General features: G+C 42.7%; 1 protein-coding gene across 2 annotated transcripts; it reads right to left on the bottom strand.

The window, feature by feature from the left end:
• Positions 1-257: 257 nt before the first annotated feature.
• LOC116377015 (vacuolar protein sorting-associated protein 13B-like) lies at positions 258-17,774 on the bottom strand. 2 transcript variants are annotated; one of them, XM_031838540.1, is made up of 9 exons: positions 17,514-17,774; positions 15,631-15,726; positions 14,033-14,155; positions 13,376-13,513; positions 11,089-11,176; positions 8,674-8,859; positions 6,589-6,758; positions 6,161-6,355; positions 258-2,352 (listed from the first exon to the last, which is right to left on the bottom strand). In XM_031838540.1, exons 3-9 carry the CDS (start codon positions 14,147-14,149, stop codon positions 2,224-2,226), a joined length of 1,023 nt encoding a protein of 340 aa, XP_031694400.1. In that variant the 5' UTR covers positions 14,150-14,155; positions 15,631-15,726; positions 17,514-17,774; the 3' UTR covers positions 258-2,223. The 2 variants fall into 2 exon arrangements, with proteins under 2 accessions (XP_031694400.1, XP_031694399.1); XM_031838539.1 differs by lacking the exon at positions 17,514-17,774 and having other exon boundaries at positions 15,631-16,831.
• Between the last annotated feature and the right edge of the window lie 28 nt (positions 17,775-17,802).

The following is a 17,802-nucleotide window of genomic DNA, read 5'->3' as shown; positions in this document are numbered from 1 at the left end:
TAAAATGACCCCAACAAGGCCTTTTAATACATACATTAACGCATTTACATACATATGAGTAATAAGTAGGAGTAAGTTCACTATGACATTTTCAATTAAAAAAAAAAAAAAAAGTAAAGCCCCACAAAGTCAAAGACGACACACAAAGATCGATACTGTAAACGTACGCTGAGATCATTCATTCTCTAAAATGTTTCTCCCCTTTATCCATCTTCCCAAGCTCGTGTCTCATCCCTCTTCCTGTCCAGGACTGTCCATTCACACTTTTCCCATCATCCTATCTACTCATCTCCTTCTCTCCTCTCCTCTGCATTATCTCACTCTCTGCATATTTGTCTACTTTTGCATTTTCTCCTTGTTGTCTCCCATTCTCTTTGGACTTTGATAACTTCAACACTTAAAGACTATGGAGCCTTATTCCTCTCCTTTCCCTTCTTGTCCTCCCTTCAACTCCTACCCTCTCTTGGGGGACATCCCTGATGAGTCATCCCCAGTCTGCTAGAAGGACAGGGATATGGCAATATGTTTTTTCATCTCTTTAGACAGCGTTGTATTATTTTCCTCTCCTTGTGTTTCAAACCATGTGAGAAATTGTTGCAGTTGTTACCCGATGACTGTGTTTTTCTGTTTTCCCCACTAACCGCTGAAGAAGCGGCTCATCCATCACTTTAAATACCCTTTGATGCACTCCCCGCAAAAGGCTGCAGTCCTCTTCATGAAGTACAATACATGGGCCTAACACCACACATACACACACAGTATACAGACAAGCCTATCAAGGACCAATACACAGAGGAGGTTCACACCCATACGTATGAGTCTTTACTGGGTTAAACTGATGGGTGATTGTTACCCATAATGTGCTGCAGGAAAGAGTTCTAAAACACCGTCATGAGTCGGCATTTTTGCACTTCCTCTTCCCTCATCTCGAAGTCGATGAGTTTTTGAATGGGTTTTTTGTTAGAGGCCTGAAATAAGGTCCGTGTTTAATACGAGCTGAAGAGATTTTAACGTTTTGTTCTACGATATTAATAGGTTAGTAAATCTATCGCTCTGGTGAATTTTGAAGCTTTTACGCGCTTTACAAAAAGGCGGTTGATAACAAGTGGCTGACACTACAAAACGCCATCACGCCGACTAGTCCATCTTTATCTTGGTGGTGGTGAAGTGCAGTCATGTGACCATGGTGCAGTTTGTTTATTGCCTGACGTTAGCTTTATGCTGCTGGCGATTGTATTTATGCTTCAAAAATCATAAAAGTGGTGTTCATTTGTGAAGAGTATCTTGCTGAACAAAAACGTGTAAGTATCATGAACTTGTGTTTGCCACAGAGTGTATTTTCTGCAATAATCCCACTTCCAAATGAAACATGCCATTGGCTTTTTGGCGAGGCAACCAGTGTGATGCTTACTTTCAGGTTGGCATACAAAAGTAGGTCATCCCTTGAGCACTGATGCCTCCCACAGGTGCTTGTAGAATGTAAATCACCCTTCTGTTTACTGTACTTGGCCAAGTCTCTTTAGCCATCACACAGTGATGAGCACCTTACACAATGTGTACTTTGAGGAATGTGTTGACCGTAATCACCTAGTGCTGCCAGTGATTACCTCAATCAATATGTTACATTGTACAACACCCCACCTAGATATAACTAAATAGGTACAGACTAGTAAGCTTCTCTACATATATACTGTACAGTGATGTTTCTTTGGACGCCATCTCAGGATGCATCCGGAGCTCAAACATGTTGGGAATTCTTTACTTGAACCAAACACCCTGGGACCATTTCTTCCAGGAAGATATCACACATTGTGATGTAAACGTAAAGTAAGTGTTAAATGAATACGATATAAGATTGGGCTTCACTTCTGCGGGCATCACTTCAATCCCAATCGTTCTAAAAAGGGGCAACAATTAAATGTCAAAGCCTATAAACAATTTGAGGTAACCATGTTAGGGATAGCAAAACTATTGCAAAAAAATGCCAAGTCCAAATCAAATTATCTGAGGTGATGAATTCCATTTTTGAAAGATTTTTCCACCCCTTGTATATACATTAGTGTAAAAGTGAAAAAATAGGAGCGTATACTGTTGTTTTTTTCCCCACCATATACCTTTAAATTCATCTGCAGTTCCTGAGAGAAGAGATCATATAATTGATGTTCACATGGGGAACTCTGCTTGCCTCTGTGCTCACTCAGAGTTCCATCCATATTAAGGTGCTCACCAGTATGCAGGCATCTGGATCAGCTTCCCGTAGAGTGCAGTGCTAAAGGAAGGGATGATGGGGATGAGAGGCAGGAAACCTCCTGCACTGTCCTGGACCGTCAAGCCTGCCTGGAACCCAAACACCTGGAGAGAGAGAGAGAGAGAGCGAGAGCGAGAGAGAGAGAGAGTGTGAGGAAAAAGAGGGAGAGAGCAGGGCTGTTCTCTCATCTCAAACACAACTGAACTGTTTTGAGCATTTCTGTCTTCAGCGGACCTGTCGTATCCCAAATCTGCACTCTTACAGAGTCAGAAGACACGATATTGTCCCCACTGGGAAATTAGTGCTGGACTCAAATGCTACAAACATGACGTATCGTCTTCTCATATAGCTGCCTCCATGAAAATAATGAAACAGATAACAAAAAGAAGACAGAATCATCTTATCATCCTTGTTTACTGAACAACCAGCTGTCAGCAAGTCCATCTTCCAGTCTGGGAGGGACCATTAAAAGTATCCGTATGTTGAACCCAGGCGGCAACCTTCGGTTCTAGCGAGTGAAGCCAATGCAAAAAGAAGTCAGATTGTATGGAAGTCCATGAGAAAATTACTCTCCTCGATTTATTACCTCAGTAAACATTGTAAACATGAGTTTATGGTCTCAATCTCTAGTTGGCTGGCTAAGTAATTAAATACTCTTCCATGCCAGTGGGTGGCAGTAGGTAGCTCAATATTGACCTTGTTAGTTAGAATTGAATGACGCATGGGAGAGGCGACAAGATGAACAGAGATGGGGAACTATTTGAAAAGGAAAAGTACAGTCTCTGAACTGGGCCCTGGACAACATTTTAACCCAGATGGAAAGCCACGTATGAGTGGTGCTCGAGGCTCGAGGCTATACAGCGAAAGTTATCTTTCGTTTGGATTTACTTTCACCGGGGATCCGACTGCACCGACTCCATTATGCTTGGTGTGTGGGGAAAAAGTATCCAACGGTGCCATGGTCCCAAGTAGGCTGAAACGTCATCTCCAGACGAAACACCCGTCACTTCAAAACAAGAACACGGACTATTTTGTTCCCCTACACAGGTTTCACACTGAGTAAGGATCAACAAATTGAGAGACTTGTCATTAAATTGTCAGCATATATGCTGTATTATGCTACAGTGTGTTATTTTGTAACTTTTTTGGTTGTTGGTGTGCCGCGGGATCTTTTTAATGTAAAAAAATGTACCGCGGCTCAGTAAAGGTTGAAAAGCAATGAAATAGACCATAAAGCAAAGTAAGCTTTAGGGCGGGGTTTCTGTGATTGACAGACTGCGGAATCGCCGAACTCGAAGCTTCAAAAAGTCAGTCCACAAACCAATGGGTGATGACACCATGACTACGTCCACTGTTTATATACAGTCTATGGTTGAACTCACCAAAAAATGTATGTAAACTACACTTACATTACACCACTGCAGACGCATTTGTTTTTTTCCTGTAATAGCTTTTCAAGGCAAAGATGACATGGCAGAAGTGACGTATCCACTGCAGTGTCATTCAGGGAGGATACACACTGCTGAGTCCTGAACACACTGTGCACGGCTAAAGAGCACAGAGGTCTACGAACAAATAACGCACTGGACTGAAGTTTTCAGAATAACTTTAACGTAAGTGTGCACACATACTGCAACAAGTTAAAGCACAAAGAAATGAAGCAACACTCTTGCTTGCCCTCAATTGACAGCACAGTCACAACACCCCTTCATACGGATCAGATTTATCAGGTCCAGATCGTGCCAAGTTAACATTCAAGTATTTTTCCAGGAAGAGCGTGTTGTCGTTTAGTGACAACGTGGCTCATGATCGTATTCTCATTATCTCAGCTCCCGGTAGCCACATTGCCAGACACAGAATGTACTGCAACCTCAATGTTTACATACTGTTAATAGTGAGCATGGTGGATGAAGTCCAGTTTAATATTTGAGGCAGTGGATGATGGCTGGGCCCAGCTGTCCCACATGCAGCTGCTGTATATGCTCAGGGCAGGATTCACTCAATTCCAAGAGAAGGTCTACCAAACCCCTTAGCTGAGCAGACAGACGAGAGCAGGCGGACACAACCTTGGACCAAACTAAAATGATAATTAATTTATAAATGGACAACTGGCCTATGGCTGGAATATTACACAACAGAGTAGCATAACAAAATTGAACTGTACGATTGCCAGATAGAGATGTAAACATAATAAAGATCTCACTTTGAAATGCAAGCTTGAGGCCGTATAGCCACGGACCGATTCACTACAGCTTACACAACTAGTTCTTCAAATAACCCAAAGTTTCAATAATGATCGGTCTGTTTCCTTCCGTTTCCTCCTTGTTGAGCAAGGCTGATGTTGAGTTCTTGTCTATAACCAAGGAAAAGTGAGACAATGGCTAACCGCTACACTCAGCACAAACACCTTAGCTTTGTCAGCCAGTGTCAATAAAAGACAGATTAAGATAAGCCTTAGTTTATACCCGTTTCAAATCACTTCCTGCAGCGGGTGAATTGCGGCCAGATTGACCTCCACCCCGTCATGATCCTCCTGCCAAAATCCAGAGGCGCAATTAGAATCTTGGCAGATACAGATGCCGATTGGCTGATTGGTCAGAAGAGATCCTTGGCCACTGACCAGGTGACTGTTAACCCCTTGGTGACCCTGTGATAAGGACTACCAGCATGATGTCCGGCAAACATCCTGTCTTAAAAAAAAAAAAAAAAAAAAAACAGACCAGGCCAGACTGGGCCACCCCGGATCAGCCCAGATCTGTTATCCAGGCTTCCTAAAAGGGGGATTAGCTGTATTTGCTAAAGCCACCATAGTTCTATATGTACTGCACGGAACATCCTGGCCTTCAAGTCAACTATGAATAGAAAGGTTAAAACATTGTTTTATTGATGACTAAAGTCAGCAGATATGTCTTTACCTTCACCTGTATTTAGATGAAATACTAAGCAAATAGTGTGTATGTAAATAATTCATGCTTTATAGCTATGTATACAAAGTGCTGAGACACATTTAGAGGAGGATCAATGATTTGATGAATTCAATGACTCACAGCGGATTGTTCGGATGACTGTCCTTAGGGAACTGCCACAATCGAATTATACAACAAACTGTAATTACTAAAATTGGCCTCACCGTATGAGACGATCTGATGAAAGTATGGGTGAAAGAAAATATTAAAGAGTGATTTTAAACTCCTCTAACAAACCAAAAGGCCCTATTTGATGATGTTGCTAACTTTAACTGTAATTAAAATGAATTTGATCTTTTGAGCTTGAAACTGGAAACCATAAAAGCAACGCAGTAAGAGGGGAATGTCGACGCCGCACAATACAAGCATGAAGTAGACCAGAGCTGGACTGGTGCTCATCAGAAAGCCCAGTGCTGAGACTTTTATGACCAGGTAAAAAGGGGTCATGCAGGTCATTAGAGTTATTTCAGGGTGGAGTTAAGACTGTGGCCATGCAGACTTTAGGCTGATGTGTCAATTACCTTGTGTGTTTTGTCTCCAATCGAAAGATGATTAATAAAGAAAAACATGTACAATCAAATGAAAGAAATAAAACATAACAGAAACAAAAATGTGACAGGAAAAAGGGCATTGGAATAAATGCTGTATGAGGGCATGGTTTTACATCCACTCTTCCATAACTTTTTGCACTGTACATTATCAAATATATAATAGAAGATAATGGATGAAAGCATCCTGAGTTTCTTAACAGTTTAAACAGCACGGAACTTTAATAAGAGAACCAAATCAGCAAATGTAAAACCAACGTAAGATGTGCAGGGTTAAAATAGAATCGAGATCTGAATGACCTTTTTGGAAAACATCATTGTGTCGTTTGCCATATGCCCCATTTTTGTCTTTTATGTACAGTAAGGACAGCTGTGATATATAATAACGTTGTGCTCACCTTGAGGTAGAGGTGTGCATAGCAGTGATGGAGCAGGTTGTCAGAGGGCTGGCTGAGACCGCTGACGGTGCTGACCAGCTCTGGAGCGTACATGGGCACCGAGTGCTCAATGTTCACCCTTTCCACCTGGAACTGCACGGCAGGTAGAGGGCGCACCGGCTGAAACGCTGGGATGTTGACCGGCCCCGGTGCGGTCTGGGGGATGGAGGATATGAAAGGGAAAGGGGTTAAAAGGGAGAATACATATCGCAGCTGGACTCTCTGACGAGTTCTTAAAATTGAACTGAATCTAAAGTTGTGACTGTGTGACTTTTATAATGATGGGTTTAATGTGCTGGATTTGATGATTGACTTTTTTTTACTATGGTACTTCCGTTTAATCAGGAAATGGGAGTTTGTTTAGAAGAATGTAGGTCTGTGTGCACCACCTTGCATCCCATGATGACCGGCATTAGTGTGTGAAGGAGGTTGAACTCCGCCATGGAGACGGTCACTGAGACTTGGAGCAGAGTGAGACACGTGAGCCTGGTCGGGATGAACTCCTCTAAGCTTGAGATCTCCTCTGGAGTAGCTGCACCGAGGCTCTCTTCAACCACTTCTACAGAGACGATGACACAACAGAAAGAAACATTAGCTTTGGAACGCATCGCAGAGGCACAGTGATGGGCGAGGATGCAGTGTAAGATTAAACATTCTATGTTTTACACGAGTCAATCTAACCACTAGTATGCGACCTGTGGTGCATTAAGGATTTGAGGACTTGAGGTATTTTTTTAAGAGAGAAAGAGGTTAGCTGTAAAGCACACCACATTTCTTTGAGTGGGCGCCTCTCTTCTACGCCTGCAGCATTAAAACAATAAAAAAAAAAACACCATCTCATGCACTAAATAGAATCAACATGCACTAAAAACGTCCTGGCATCTCTGAGCGATATTCATTACAGTGCTTGCTTTCTAGTAGCTTTGTTTTTGAACTATCTCATAAAACCACTCATTCAATCAATGACCAGAAACATCCAGAAAGGCAGAAAATATAGTGAACCACCAAGTCAACATTGAGTAGAGGCGAGCGAGGTCAGCGCTCACCAAAGGAAGGAGGGACCAGGGCACTGAACCGCTGAACTGGGTCCAGGGCCTGAGGTGGACCAAAACCTGAGGGCTTTGTTACTGAACGGCCTTGGCTCCGGTCCCAGGACACGGGCTTGTTTCTTTTCTGTAAAGGTTCTGTTGGGCTACATTCCCAGCTCCAAGGTGGGCTCAGAACCTGATCCCCAAGCTGGTTTTGCTCTTTGGCCTAACGCCACAGCCACGCATCAGGTACATCTGGCGCTGCCATGTCCAATCTAATCATATGCCAGGGCTCAAGTCAATATTCACAATCAACATCCAAATTACAAAAACCATGCAGCTCACGTGGTACACAGAGGCATGATTACACACACTAAAACACTCTATATGAAGCACAGTAAAAAAAACTAGAACTGTCACGCCTCGAGATCCAGCGTCTTGTTACTTTACTCCTATTGTTCTTGGGATATATATATATATATATATATATATATATATATATATAAAAAGAGTAAATTGATAGAGCCTCCCACTAGTGCAAGATCTTATAAAATACAAAATACACAAACAACAGCCAATTTGGTCTATTTACAGCTAGTTTTGGGGAGGAAAGTGATTCTTCATGAGCTCTTGGCAAAGAGCGTATGAGGAGGAGCAAAGAAGAGGACAGGATGAGTAGAAAGATAGTCATGTCTTTGACCTCCTGACCTCTACTTCTCTCCTGGTAAGCACACACACACAGTGCCCTGATGAAGCCAAGGCTGAGAGGGGAGGAGAGGAGAGCTTGATTTAGGAAACCACATAAGGCATGTTATTTTATCACTCCATCTGTATTCGCTACCTTGGTAAAAAATACTTCCTTTTTTATCTTCTTTCAATTTCTCAATCCCCCCCACAGGAGGTGGTAACTATACTGACCCTTCTCCAGAGAACGCCACAGAGAGCACGGACACATATAGAAACAGGAAGGAACGCACTGACCTACCCAGCTTTAGTCAAAAGCTCTGTAGTAATTACACCATCATCTATTATCTATCGCAGATGCTGAAACAGCCGAAACCTACGGATGTTATTGTTTCGCAAAAAATGAGTTATTGCTACAGATATTACACGCAGACACACATTCCGTGTTCTTTCACAACATCCCAGGGATGAGCTCATCAATAGCCGTGCTGGGACGTCCACTAACACAAAAGGTGTTTGGCTTAGCCTCCCTCATGTGGTCCAAAAGGTCACTATTTTCATGTACAGCTGTGTGTTGAAAGATGCGTTGTGCAAGGAAATAACAATGTGATGAGGATACTGTCAAGTGCAAACTGTTGGGTGTTTCTGCTCGTTGGCAGAGTAGAACGGAGCAGAAGGGAAGATAAGAGACAGTGTTGAAAGAGTTAGTTGCGCGTAGGGAGTAAAGTGAACTATTAGTTGTTTGCTGCTGAGCAAACTGACCTGGCTGTAGTTTGCAGTAGGGCTCGTACTCGTGGTCCATACCACAGGTGACCATCTTGAGGATGCGGTGGATAGCGCTGCTGTTCAGCCTGACGTCCAGAGGTCCCACCACCAGCGTCTTGATGGATGTCTCTTGGACAGCGGGCACTACGTCCTCCGTACTCACCGCCGAGAATTCCTGAGAGCCTGCAAATGAAAACAAACGTGATTAAATATATACAGTGTGTGCCATTACAAACTTGAGGATTCTTCTGTCACTCAGTCAGCCACTTTTCTCAAAGTCAGCAGACATGTCTTCTACTGTATTTAACATACAGGGTTGTGTACTGTTGACTAATAGTTAAGGCAGCAACATCTTTCCCCGTATCCCATTTCTTTCTGTTAATCATGTACTGTACAACTTAAGTGTAGAACCTCGTCATCTGTTGGGGTAAAACACAACAGAGATGGCAGCGGTGTAATGCAGCAGCAGCAGCGAGCAGTTCACATAGCCGTGACCCACTGGAATGATGAATTTTCCAAATGTCCACTTCCCTCACACAGCTGTCCCTTCATTCATCACAGGCCCCTGTTCCAGAGGTCCACTTAAAAGACTCAGCTCCCCGGCAATAAAAAAAGGCAGAAATTAAAAATAAAAGAAGGGGGTGGATGAATGGCAGCCAGGGAGGGAGCGGACAAAGGGTCACAACTTTCTTTATTCCCATTACATTCCGCAACGGACATTCTTACAGCTCAGAGAGCCAACACTATGAGTTCCACTTTTTTTTTTTTTATTTTAGCTGAAAGGGTTGGGGGATGGGGTGAAACGCACACTGAATTCTGGGGGTTTATAAAGGGCAATGCCACTTCCCTTTCCCTTCTTCAGTGGGAATTAACTGCAATGGATTAGGCCTAATATCAACCACATGGCTGCAGTTAGAACGGTCAGTGGAATGACGAGGAGGCCGAAATTAGCTGGGATTTAGACAATTTAAAGTGTCTCCATTTCCCCAAGATTAAAAAAAAAAGTTTTTAATCTGCAGCGTGGCTCTAATGTGAAGTCAATGGCGAGTGTGACCCGGGTCGGTTAGTATTTCGGTTGACTCAGAGTTTATGTTAGTCCCATGGCGATGGAAAGTAATTTGTTTGGTTGACACTGGATCTGGTCCGCGTCCGAGAAGAAGAGAAACACTGACAGAAGAGAAGCATTCCAATTGACAAGAGTAACCACAGCCTTCCCGCAGGAAAAGAGACTGACACTTATCCTGCTGTCAGAAATGACTTTGACAGCTCAGGATGACAGTATCAATGTTTATTTTTCATTTAGATAATTATCTGTAGCTGTCATGCGGGAGGAAACAATAGCCCAGTCAGAAAAAATGAAAGAGGAAAAGAGGACGGCAAGTGAAACAACACAGGTGGCACCAGACTCAAACTGTAATACACCGAATGATCTGTTCAGGTCATTAAACAGGTTCACCCAGATTTATTTGGTGTTAATTAAAAGGGCAGCTGTGCACTATGTCATCAAAAGTAGTCATCGCTGTAACTGGTGGTTTGCAACGTGATATTTGCCAGTTACACACAAGCCTATCCTTCTTTATATATACATATTATACATTTTTACCATTTGACACAGTAAGGGGTTGCACTTGATCTCGATTAGATCTGAAAGTGCTGAGAAAGTTAGCTTTCCTTTTCATCTATGTATTTTTAGGTGGGGGGGGGGACTTGTGAACGTCATAAAGGTGACATACAGCTTCCGAGCAGCATTGAAATAAAATGCTCACGCGGAGATGTTTGTGGGCCAAATATAGCATTTCAAATTGAAGGGGCAGCGCTTTATCTCCTAATGGGAACTTCAGATCTTTCAGACCTGAATAAACATTCTTGAGTGCCGCGGCTGAGGAATGAGGAATCCTGCCCATCTTTGAGCTTCTGCCAGGAAGAGTGACACCTAATTAGCCAAGAGAAGCCTATTCACTTTCTCAAGAGCTTACAGGTAAAGAGACGGGGGGGTGAACAGTGTTTCAACAAGCAGCGGGGAGAAAGAAACTCAAATATGTGTCAGTGCAGACTAAACACTTCTGACAGTTGCCCTCCAGGTAAGTTTGGGGTGAGAGCGAGGACAGGAAGGGTCAAGGACCAGGTGGCTGGGACTCAAACAAGACAAGCTCTTTCTTCAGGTCTCCAGGGGGCTTGTTCGACAGAGAGGAGAGGAGAGGAAAGAAAAAAGAAGAGAAGAAAAGAGAAGAGAAGAGAAAAGAAAAAAGAAGAAAAGAGAAGAGAAGAAAAGTGAGAAAGAAATACAATATGGATAGGAAGAGAGAGAGAGAGCAAGGCAGAGAAAAGGAGAACACGACAGACATAAAGAAAAACAGAAGAGGTGGCAAGGTGAGCAAACAGGTCTGTGAGGAGGAATGAATGAGACAGCACCTTTGGCGCTGCTGTTCTCCATTGTGTAGAGATAATCCATGTAGAAAGCACCAAAGCGCTGCATGCCTGCTATCTCCGTATAGCTCTCCTGTCAAACAAAAGTGGAGTTAGGTAAACATGGCAGTAAAGGAGCAAACAAGCTGATAGCATTTAAGAGTGGCAGTGACTGGGGTCATGGTGGATACGGCCACGGGGGTCAAATCACAGATAAAAAAAAAGAGTAATTGAGGGGTTGATTGCATTTCTTTTTTGTAACTTGCTAACAATAACATGAATATCTGGAACTCTTGACAAAGGCTTGTAACATAAGGAGATACTTGATCATGGTGAAAATACAACTGACCAACTTCTTCAATCATCTTCTCAGAGCAGAACTTGTGATAGCGAGTAGACTCAACTATATTTCATTATTCTTCATTTATAGTTGTAAATGTATTACATATCACGTCTGGTCTGTGTTGAGCAATAAGCCATTTATAAATGGAAATGAAAGTTTCATTCGATTGGTGCTTTGGCTGAATGCCACTGGAAAGACGTACCTTATCCAGTAAAAGATGATAGTTTCAACATGACATTGTGAAACATTGTGAAATATTCAAGATAGCAAAGGTTCAGCTTTTAAAAGCATCAATGTAATGCAGACTGTATCTGAAAGCAATACATTTTGGGAAAAGAAAATGTAATAACTGATGATTATTAAAGCACTTTGTGACCGTCGGTTACCCAACACTAAAGATAGTGTTTAACCACCATTACATACAGCATGAGGGTCACCAGTTTATTACAGGGCTAAAACACTCACATTCAGACCTGCACGTCATTTAGAGGTTCCATTAACATAGGCCTGCGTGTCTTTGGACTACGGCTTTATTTAGGACCATTATTAACAAATAATCCCAAAATATAGATAAAAGAACGTTTCTTCTACCTAAGTGTATTATTTTACCATAACTGCAGGTTAAGAGCCGTTGAGCCTGTCCTATAGACAATATTATAAAGTTATACTTCTACTGCACATCAAACCACTGGTAAACAGAGAGAATGAGAGGGGCCCCTCTCGCCTACACATTTTAACACCCCCACCCCAGACTCACTCACTAGCTCTCCAAACAGAGGTTTCAATAGAGCCTTATCAGTCAGGCGGGTTAATGAGTAATATTTATTAGGGGACCTCTAATGGCTCTGGCATGCTTTTGGATCAAAGCCATTGGCTGGTTTCAAAACCGCTAATGAATTAACACGAAAACCCTTTGACTCTTTAAGACATTCAAGTGTGGGCAGATGGATGGATGGCTGTCCAAACAATTGCTTCATTTGAGGGTCATGAACATTTCTGCAGCAGAGTCAACACTACAGCTGGGATGGCGGATGAAGGGAGCTGGTGGTTATCAGGAATAATGGCTTTAACACTACTGCTGAGATAGCGGGGCACATTCCTCCACTGCAGCTAGCAGCAGGGTGGCTGACAAGAGATACTCTAAGTGGCAGTCATTTCAATCACAATGATTTATTGCAAGGAGGAATTACTGAGAGTTAAACAAAAAAAAAAGATAAATACTATATTACCACTAAATATGATAATAGCTATAATTCCAGCGTTTCCTGTGGACGCTTGAAGAGAGACTGATGTAATGATCTCAGATTAGTGTTTATTGACCCAGTTGTCAATAACTGTGTGAGCCACAGCCACACTAAAATGTGTTAGGAAACATGTGTTTGAGCCGCTGTGTTTCTGAAAATAAAGAAACAGATGTCTTAATAAAGAGCTTTTTGCATCATTCTCGGGAACGTTTTGTTCTGTAAACAGCTTGAGATGTTTAGTGAGGACTGTGTCAATGGCAGGTGCTGTTCCAGTAAACAGCATCAGTGAGTCAATCGCGTTTAATGCACTTTTGTGTATTGCTGTTGGTTGAACAGCTGTGAGCTGCGTGTTGAGTTGGTTTTTGGCCTGGTTAACCGACTGCTTCGTTTTTGCCATATGCCTTAGTCTCAGCTCTCGGTTCCTTGGGTGTCCTTTGAAGGCTTAGTGGTTAGTCTGCTTGATTGTGAAATGCTACATTTTTAGCTACACATTACAAAGACATTGGCAGATTGTTTAATGTATCCTAGCAACGCACACTGCCAGCACCGGGCGTAGTTAAGTCTAGACTTACGTTAGGTTGGTGAAACCCAGAAAAAGTCCATTCTACAGATCGGTCTTAACAAAGACCGACTGAACAGTAATGACCAGGCTTAGTAAAGACCAGCTGGTGCCACCCCGCTCCAGAATAGAAATGCTCTTTCTGACCTTGTGATTAGCGGTATCCAGGATGAACTCCGCCCGGACTCCGTTGTTCTCTGGACTGCGGTAGTCAAAGAGAGAGTTGGTAAGGTAGGTCATTCCTTTGCTGCTCAGGCTGTCCCCACAGCTGAAGAACACTGCATCCTGCGGACAGAGAGACGAGACAAGGAGAGGAATAAAAGCTTAGCCCAAACTACAGAAAAGAACATCTTATCCAGAAGTATTTCAAACTATTTCATATGAATACTTTGCTGTCCCTTATTAAATGTAATCGACCAAGCTGTAGGTGACCCACAAATTGAAAAATACTTAAGAAAAACAAGCATTAGTTAACATATAGTTGATGAAATACATTGATTTCTATTGAGCCCAGAAGCATTGCACTGCACATGAGCGGATTGCAGCTGACACAGTGGTGTATCTGGCAAACACAGAGCATTACGGTGAATTACAGAGAGGCGGCTGGGTCTCTTCCATAAACAAACCAGACCACATCTCTACCTCCTTCTGAAAGCTCTGGGGAGCAATAGAGGCTGCGGGGAGGTCGTTTGGGTGAAACTCATCTCTGTTCTGGGCTTTTAAATAATCTTTCCTTATCCCTCTCACTCAAGTTTTCCGCTTTTTGTTTTCATTTTTCCTCGAGGTTTTTCATGCTGTCGTTACCTCTTCGCGTCGGTTCATGTTTTCGTCAAAATCCCGTACTCCCATGATGCCTTTCAGGCAGAGTGCCCGGCAACCCACAAAGCCAATCTGACAATCGAAGAAGGGCTCCCCCATCATCAGCACCTGGAAGAAAAAGCGGAGGAAGAAACTTGAAGCAGCTTTTATACTCCGGATTTATCCACCTGGACATAAAGAACAAACTCTGGAGCGCTTTTCCTCCAGTAAGGAAAATAAGGAATACAACGACCTGTACAGTTATTATTATTATTATTATTATTACTAAGTTCAAACTAAACAGAAGGCGACAGTGTTGGCTTCAGAATCCTTCCCCAGGATGTAAAATGTCTTAAATCAGTCAACAGAAGCCCAGTAAAACCAGAACTGTGCAATAATTCACAGAAATTAATTTAACCTTTTACATCGCAGTAAAACATAACATTTGAAAATAATGGCAGTTCGGGACGCAATTTATTGTAAATACATCACAAACGAGGTTCTCCACCCTGACCGGCTTGAGGCTAAGTTGGTTTGCGTGCTGCTGAGGTTGTGTGCTCATTTCATTATGATAAAAAAAAAAAAGAGCAGGGGTCAGACAGCTTCCATTTTCTCTTGAGGGTGGAGTGTGAGTGTGGTAGGAGTCCAGCAGCACCTGTAACCAGTAAAGGTTTGCTCGTCCCTCCCTCACCGTGCCTCTGCTTCACCCAGCAGACAACTAAACAGAGAGCAATCCAATAAAACTTTACGTTTCACCACACAATAATTACAAGGCCCAGTTTTCCCTGTTTTACTAGCCACCCCTTTGCCTTTCAACGCTCTCACTTTTGGTCCCAGTTCAGACTGCTCTCTCACTCTTCCAGCAAAAGCATAAATTATAGAAATTGGAATTGGAAATCTCTCCGAATTTCTCACATCTGGTAGAGAGCTTAGGAGCAGAAAACTCCTTTCCTGCTCCAACCAGGTAATCAGAGAAAAAGGGTTTTTAAAATATTTTCTACGCCGAGGGGGAAACGCGGAAATGATCAGAGTTGGACCCGACTCAGACACGGATTCCTCTGTGTTCACAACAGGCCACGGATTAGTAACCTGGAGAGGCTTTATAAAACTACTTAGGAAGGGTGTTAATAAGAGGAACCAAGGAGACACTAATAATAATAATGGAGGGTCAAAAGGGAAGGACAGGGGATCTGCATTTGTCTGTCCAAGTTTGGCCATGACGTGACAATTGATAGAGGGCAAATTATCACCAGAAAAATCTGCTTTAGTTGAAAACAATGAATGGTTGGGCCTGATGTTATTTGGAATAATAATATTCCTCCTCATAATATTGGTTATAATCCAGACATGAACAATGTGATTGAAAATCTATATCGGGATACATTTTCACATTTGCCTCCATATCAATAAATGTAACAATACACGTAAATCTATTTTTGACATACTCTACTGGACTTTGATTAGTTGGTTGAACAAATGTTAAAAGCAAGCTGTCATTGCAGCTTCTCTTTGTATATTTTGGAATTTTGACAATTTATCAATAACAAATTGCATAGTTAATAAATCAGCTGCTATTACAATCTTGTAATAGCATGTTACTGTACCTCAATAGTGATCCCCTCTTGCTCCAGGCATAGCACCTCTCTGGACTTGACCTTCTGAGGACTGTAGTAGCTGCTCTCTGACTGGGTCTCAGTCAGCTGGGACAAAAGACAGAGAGGCAGATACATTCAATATTCTTCAGAAAGATGAAATAAATGCATTATTTAGCAGGCAAAGACATTTTGCCCTTGAGTTGATCACAGCAGAACAAAAAAACCATAAAATCGAAACAGTTTTGATTCAATCTGTGAAAAAAGAAATGAAATGCTTCAACAAGGTGTCACAAATAATCAAAGATAGTAAACTCTGAGAACTGAAGCCTTTCCAATGGTTACATTTGTGTTACTGTTAAGGCTTTGTCACATTAAAAAAAAGTAGATATTTAAAAACAATTAAAACAAATCAGCACAAAATAAAAGGCTGTTCAGTATACGAGGCACCTCCAAATATTGAGAGACGACAAGGGAACGCTAAGCTTTGTTTGACAGAATAAGTACCGGTTTTGGAAAAAATACGGATCTCAGATGAAATTCAACACTAAAACTGGAACCCATACAGTATGTCTCATTGTGTGTGTGTGTGTGTGTGTGTGTGTGTGTGTGTGTGTGTGTGTGTGCGCTTGTGTACCCACAATCCACTGCTGTAATAGATACATGATCTGAAAAATAAACAAAAGTTATGTGTGTCTTTGGATGAGGCCCCCGAAAATAATGCTTAAAACCAGAAACAATAACATCCAAACAAGGACGGATGACGTTTCTCTTAGATCACAGGCTGGATGCCAGCCTTGGGACGTTTGAACCGTTTTCTTTTTCCTAGTCTGGACCCCGGCCAGAGGCATTCATCAAACCACATGACAGTCGCTCCTCCCTGACTCTAGGGGAGGCCCGCTCGGGCTTTATTGGGGATGACAATCAGAACATGACTAAAGCACTCGGGATACCACGGGTTGAACTGATAATGTACAGTGATTGAAAGCATTGAGAGCATTCATTCTGTGTGTATAGACGGAGTGGAGGCAAGAGAGAGACGAGCTGAAGGGAGACGGCTACAGAGCTGTGCAGGCCCAAGTCTGTTCAACTTTTAGCACAGGAAGCAGGTGCAGTGCAAGGAGCAGCTGTGACTTATTATCCCCAATGATGGAGCAGACTCTCTCACCCTGGCTCCCTTTCCCTGGTTCGATTCAGACGGTTTAATCACGTGCGGGGCCCGCCCCCCCCCCCCCGAGGTGCCTGAGAGCAGCGGTGAGCAGGGAGGTTGAATGATCCGACAAAAGTTTAGCTCTCTCTGACGACACCAGCGCATCGTGGCACCGACACTGGCAAGCTGCCGATCAGACAGACGCAAACATGATGACTGTTTGTCCAATAGGAACAACGGCGGGCATTTCTGGCTGTACCTCGGCCTGAAACAACACAGCAGACACAGGAGCATCGGAAGACAGAGCTACTGCTGCCACTGCCGTCCCTGCTACCTCTCCTTTATTACACCTTGGCCTCATTCAAAGGCTTCGGGAGACCAACACAAATCAAATGATTCTTTATGAGGCATCTTGGAAATGTTATGACCTTAGCTGTGACTGTCGAGGACGGGGGCTATATCTTCAAGTCCATTTCTCAGAAATGTAACACGATAGAGAAGTTGGAAGCAGACTCTGGGAACACTTGCTGTTGTTGTTGAAATAAAGGAAAATACCAAAACAAAAAAGGAATGGCGTGAGGTCTGGCGTGCAATGAGAGTTTGGCAGGTGTGCAGAACGTGAAAGAGCGGAACAAATGGTAAGCGCTGAACTATGCATTGTGTGTGTTAAAGTCATTCAATGATCCTGCCAGTTTCTCTGATCAAACAGATCTTGGGGAGTAATGGGTCAGCAATCTAAAAATACCTCTCTGATTTCATGTCCATGTCAACCGCAGGTTCAGGCAGTGGCTGCTCAAAGACGTGAAATTCCTCCAACTAAATACTTCCTTGTAGGAAAGAGACGAGAACGTTTCAGCTGTCTGCAATTACTCCAGACGAGAGGCAATTAATTGATTAAAAGAACTCAAACAATACAGGAACAATTTAAATGTTATTAGAAAAGCACCGTGGTCTGTTTGGCCTGAGACATACCTCCCTTTCACTGATCACACACACACACACACACACACACACACACACACACACACACACAC

This window comes from Anarrhichthys ocellatus, unplaced genomic scaffold (assembly GCF_004355925.1).
Source record: "Anarrhichthys ocellatus isolate YVR2014 unplaced genomic scaffold, GSC_Weel_1.0 scaffold806, whole genome shotgun sequence".
Classification (NCBI taxonomy): Eukaryota; Metazoa; Chordata; class Actinopteri; order Perciformes; family Anarhichadidae; genus Anarrhichthys; species Anarrhichthys ocellatus.
The sequence above is the reverse complement of the archived record's forward strand: the minus strand, read 5'-3'. Positions and strand labels throughout refer to the sequence as shown.

Excerpts from the sequence above, each read along its gene's own strand:
- LOC116377015 (XM_031838539.1), bottom strand. The coding sequence starts at position 15,756 with ATGTATCTGCCTCTCTGTCTTTTGTCCCAGCTGACTGAGACCCAGTCA. Across the intron at positions 14,156-15,630 it reads AAGAGGGGATCACTATTGAG|GTGCTGATGATGGGGGAGCC; the intron begins GTACAGTAACAT and ends TTTTTCTTCCAG. Across the intron at positions 6,759-8,673 it reads CTACTGCAAACTACAGCCAG|AAGTGGTTGAAGAGAGCCTC; the intron begins GTCAGTTTGCTC and ends TCGTCTCTGTAG.